This window comes from Oncorhynchus kisutch, unplaced genomic scaffold (genome assembly GCF_002021735.2).
Source record: "Oncorhynchus kisutch isolate 150728-3 unplaced genomic scaffold, Okis_V2 Okis09a-Okis19a_hom, whole genome shotgun sequence".
NCBI lineage: Eukaryota > Metazoa > Chordata > Actinopteri > Salmoniformes > Salmonidae > Oncorhynchus > Oncorhynchus kisutch.
This window is the reverse complement of record NW_022261985.1, coordinates 12,557,647-12,563,060: the sequence shown is the minus strand read 5'-3', so window position 1 is coordinate 12,563,060 and position 5,414 is coordinate 12,557,647. Positions and strand designations below refer to the sequence as shown.

The following is a 5,414-nucleotide window of genomic DNA, read 5'->3' as shown; positions in this document are numbered from 1 at the left end:
AGATGACAGTTATACCCCAACAAAGCATTACTCAGCTATGGGCCAAATGTTGAATTGAATGATTTGTAGCCTAAAGCTATTGTTCGTGACATTTAATTTCCCTCCATCGCATTCCACTCTTCGCAGCGCATCCATGGGTTTTCAGAGCCTCTCGAAATGGGGCGAAACTTTTAGCTAATCAGCAAGATGTTTATATGCCAACAGCTGCCACCGAATATGAAGAGGATGGCGACCCCAAGTTTCTGAATGTTGTCATAGCTACCCCAGGTGTGTCCCTCTCTATGTTGCTTCTCATCAACCCCGTTGACAGACACCTGTTGTGTACTACACTTCCTAGTGCTGTCGTTTCCTTTCCTCGTTGTCACCCAGATATAAAGGAGTCAAACCAATAATAGCATTGACATTTTCCCTGTCCCAGGCTACTATAGGCTGTTTATAAATAAATAAATGGTAGGCCTAGGCAACAGACAAGGAGAGGAAAACAACCTAGACTATTGAGACTTCCCCTCAAGTTGTTGTTCGTGTCACCACCCACACATGCATTACTTGTTTGGCATTTTACCCCTCAAAAAGTTATTTTGATTGTTTCTTTCTGTGTTCCAGTGTTGTTTAAAGTAGCCTGGGTCCCAGAACTTTTTCTGATCTGGCCAACTCCTGATGGAATTGTCGTGATTAAATAATTTGGCTTGGCGATGGAGTAGACAAAAAGCACAATCAGATGTGGGACTAACTCTGTCCAGGAATGTTGACAGATCTGGGACCAGCTCTGACCAGGAGTGTTGACAGATATGGGACCAGCTCTGACCAGGAGTGTTGACAGATCTGGGACCAGCTCTGTCCGGGAATGTTGACAGACCTGGGACCAACTCTGTCCAGGGAGTGTTGACAGATCTGGGACCAGCTCTGTCCAGGGAGTGTTGACAGATATGGGACCAGCTCTGTCCAGGAGTATTGACAGATCTGGGACCAGCTCTGACCTGGAGTATTGACAGATCTGGGACCAGCTCTGTCCAGGAGTATTGACAGATCTGGGACCAGCTCTGACCAGGAGTACTGACAGATCTGGGACCAGCTCTGACCAGGAGTACTGACAGATCTGGGACCAGCTCTGTCCAGGAGTGTGTAAAAACACGTCAAGTTTCAAAGACGTCATTGTTTCTCTCTGTGTTCCAGTGTTCTCTCTGCGGGACTGTTGTCTGATGCTAATCCGTAATCTGGTAGAAGAGGAGGACTATGGCAGACTGGACATCCCCGAGTCACTGAAGACAGACCTCAGACAACAGCCTGACTTACTGAAGGAGCTGGGACTCATCAACCGTCTCAGAATGTTGACCTAGGATCAGTTGTATCATTTAGATCACAATGAATCAGATTACATGGACAGGGGGGGATGACCTGATCCTAGATCAGCTCTCATACTCTGAGAAGCTTTATGCATAACAGGCCACTGAATAATGGACTTTCTGTTGACCAAATGTAGCCCCCCCCTCCTGCTATGAACTCGTTGGTGGCTCTAGAACAGTGGAAGTCAAAGTCAGGTTCGGGGAACTGTAGTAGGGTCGCGAATTAAGAGTACTTATTATTATAAAGAGTACTTATTATTGTATGGGACAAAAAATAAAATGTAAGTAAAGAAATATATATTTTTTAAATGTTTATTGAATAAATGTATTTGTTTGTTTCTTTTCATTTTGATGAGGGTGTGAAAACACAATGAATTTAAGGTTATACGGGGTGAGGTCGCAATAAATCCTTGAGGAGAAAATGGGGTCCCCACTGAAACATTTTGAATACCACTGGCTTAGAGCATCTGAATGGAACTTGTCCCTACCCTGAACTCATTGGTGACTCTAGAAGCTTAGAGTATCTGAATGGAACTTGTCCCTACCCTGAACTCATTGGTGACTCTAGAAGCTTAGAGTATCTGAATGGAACTTGTCCCTACCCTGAACTCATTGGTGACTCTAGAACCTCAGAGCATTTGAATGGAACTTGTCCCTACCCAGATTCTCATTGGTGACTCTAGAAGCTCAGAGCATCTGAATGGAACTTGTCCCTACCCTGAACTCATTGGTGACTAGAAGCTCAGAGCATTTGAATGGAACTTGTCCCTACCCAGATTCTCATTGGTGACTCTAGAAGCTCAGAGCATTTGAATGGAACTTGTCCCTACCCAGATTCTCATTGGTGACTCTAGAAGCTCAGAGTATCTGAATGGAACTTGTCCCTACCCTGAACTCATTGGTCACAGCGCTTCATGTCGACTAAATGTAGCCTTTTCCTAGCCTGGTCCCAGATCTATTTGTGCTGTCTAACCAACTCCTTTAGTCATCAAGAGGAGATCAGGCTAGCCTTTCCCTTCCTCAAAACACTCAAAAGTATGGAATGTATGAACAACATATTTAGGTTTAGAGCAGGTTGAATGGAACTTGTGACCAAACATTATAACAGAGCCTATTTACCATAGCAACACAGTGGGCCGGCTCCTACTTATCAGCCAAACGTAGTTTATACCGTATATTCAGTGCCTTGCAGAAGTATTCAGACCCCTTGGATTTCTTCACATTGTATGGTGCTACAGCGTGGGATTAAAATGGATTTAATCCATTTTTTTTGTCATCAATCTGCACAAAATACTCTTAAGGTCAAATTGGAAGATTTAAAAAAAAAATTTATAACTAAAATATAGTTCTTGCGTAAGTATTCAGCTCCCTGAGTCAACACCTGTTTGAATAACCTTTGGCATTGATTCCAGCTGTGAGTCTTTCTGGGTAAATCTCTAAGAGCTTTACACATCTGGACTGCACAATATTTGTACATTATTATTTAAAAAAAGGGTTAGGGTTAGGGTTAAGATGTTGGGGATCATGTCAAGATGTTGGGGATCATGGCTAGATGTTGGGGATCATGGCTAGATGTTGGGGATCATGGCTAGATGTTGGGGATCATGGCTAGATGTTGGGGATCATGTCAAGATGTTGGGGATCATGGCTAGATGTTGGGGATCATGGCTAGATGTTGGGGATCATGGCTAGATGTTGGGGATCATGTCAAGATGTTGGGGATCATGGCTAGGACAGCAATGTTCAAGTCTTGCCATAGATTCTTAAGCAGATTTAAGTCAAAACTGTAACTTGGCCACTCAGGAACCTTCACCGTCTCCTTGGTAAGCCACTCCTGTGTAGATGTGGCTTTGTGTTGTAGGTTATTGTCCTGCTGAAAGTTTAATTCCTCTCTCAGTCTCTGGTGTAAAGCAGACTGAAGTAGTTTTTTTTCCCCTCTAGGATTTTGCCTGTGCTTAACTCCATCCCGGTTCTTTTTATCCTGAAAAACTCCACAGTATTTGCCAATGGCAAGCATACCCATACCATGATGCAGACACCACCAGGTTTAAAGACAAGGAAGCCGTTGTTAACCTCTATTATTTCACACAGTGAGTCAAAGTCACTTATTATGTGATTTGTTGAAATACATTTTACTCCTGAACTAATTTTATGTTTGCCTAAACAAAGTGGCTGAATACTTATGCAAACGATTATATTTTAGTTATGCATTTATTTTTCTTCCACTTTGACATTGCAGAGTATTTGGTGTAAATTATTGACGAAAAAAATGACGATTCCATTTTAATTCCTATTTGTAAAACATTAAAATGTAAAATAATCCAAAAGGGGTCTGAATACTTTTGCAAAAACACTGTCGGTGCGTTCACATGGTCTAGTGGTATAACTGGTTCTATACAGGTGAGTGTTCACCTGGTCTAGTGGTATAACTGGTTCTATACAGGTCTAGTGGTATAACTGGTTCTATACAGGTCTAGTGGTATAACTGGTTCTATAGAGGTGCGTGTTCACCTGGTCTAGTGGTATAACTGGTTCTATACAGGCCTAGTGGTATAACTGGTTCTATACAGGTCTAGTGGTATAACTGGTTCTGTAGAGGTGAGTGTTCACCTGGTCTAGTGGTATAACTGGTTCTGTAGAGGTGAGTGTTCACATGGTCTAGTAGTATAACTGGTTCTATACAGATCTAGTGGTATAACTGGTTCTGTAGAGGTGAGTGTTCACCTGGTCTAGTGGTATAACTGGTTCTGTAGAGGTGAGTGTTCACATGGTCTAGTGGTATAACTGGTTCTATACAGGTCTAGTGGTATAACTGGTTCTGTAGAGGTGAGTGTTCACCTGGTCTAGTGGTATAACTGGTTCTATACAGGTGAGTGTTCACCTGGTCTAGTGAAATAACTGGTTCTATACAGGTGAGTGTTCACCTGGTCTAGTGGTATAACTGGTTCTGTAGAGGTGAGTGTTCACCTGGTCTAGTGGTATAACAGGTTCTATACAGGTGAGTGTTCACCTGGTCTAGTGGTATAACTGGTTCTATACAGGTGAGTGTTCACCTGGTCTAATGCTATAACTGGTTCTATACAGGTGAGTGTTCACCTGGTCTAGTGGTATAACTGGTTCTATACAGGTGAGTGTTCACCTGGTCTAGTAGTATAACTGGTTCTATACAGGTGAGTGTTCACCTGGTCTAGTAGTATAACTGGTTCTATACAGGTGAGTGTTCACCTGGTCTAGTGGTATAACTGGTTCTGTAGAGGTGAGTGTTCACCTGGTCTAGTGGTATAACTGGTTCTGTAGAGGTGAGTGTTTACCTGGTCTAATGGTATAACTGGTTCTATACAGGTGAGTGTTCACCTGGTCTAGTGGTATAACTGGTTCTATACAGGTGAGTGTTCACCTGGTCTAGTAGTATAACTGGTTCTATACAGGTGAGTGTTCACCTGGTCTAGTGGTATAACTGGTTCTATACAGGTGAGTGTTCACCTGGTCTAGTGGTATAACTGGTTCTATACAGGTGAGTGTTCACCTGGTCTAGTAGTATAACTGGTTCTATACAGGTGAGTGTTCACCTGGTCTAGTAGTATAACTGGTTCTATACAGGTGAGTGTTCACCTGGTCTAGTAGTATAACTGGTTCTATACAGGTGAGTGTTCACCTGGTCTAGTGGTATAACTGGTTCTATACAGGTGAGTGTTCACCTGGTCTAGTGGTATAACTGGTTCTATACAGATGAGTGTTCACCTGGTCTAGTAGTATAACTGGTTCAGTATAGGTGAGTGTTCACCTGGTCTAGTGGTATAACTGGTTCTATACAGGTCAGTGTTCACCTGGTCTAGTAGTATAACTGGTTCAGTATAGGTGAGTGTTCACCTGGTCTAGTGGTATAACTGGTTCTATACAGGTGAGTGTTCACCTGGTCTAGTGGTATAACTGGTTCTATACAGGTGAGTGTTCACCTGGTCTAGTAGTGTAACTGGTTATATACAGGTGAGTGTTCACCTGGTCTAGTAGTATAACTGGTTCTATACAGGTGAGTGTTCACCTGGTCTAGTAGTATAACTGGTTCTATAC

At 42.7% G+C, this 5,414-nt stretch overlaps 1 protein-coding gene across 2 annotated transcripts in view; it reads left to right on the top strand.

Annotated features, from left to right (window-relative positions):
• LOC116360557 (von Hippel-Lindau disease tumor suppressor-like) overlaps nucleotides 1–1,689 on the top strand; it is a 2,041-nt gene extending 352 nt beyond the window's left edge. The window contains exons 2-3 of one of the 2 annotated variants that reach the window (XM_031815315.1): nucleotides 205–267; nucleotides 1,174–1,689. In XM_031815315.1, coding sequence (XP_031671175.1) covers nucleotides 205–267; nucleotides 1,174–1,337 — 227 coding nt within the window. In that variant the 3' untranslated portion in view covers nucleotides 1,338–1,689. Of the gene's footprint in view, nucleotides 1–126; nucleotides 268–1,173 lie in introns of both variants that reach the window. The other variant, XM_031815314.1, reaches the window with a different exon arrangement.
• The last annotated feature ends 3,725 nt before the right edge of the window (nucleotides 1,690–5,414 follow it).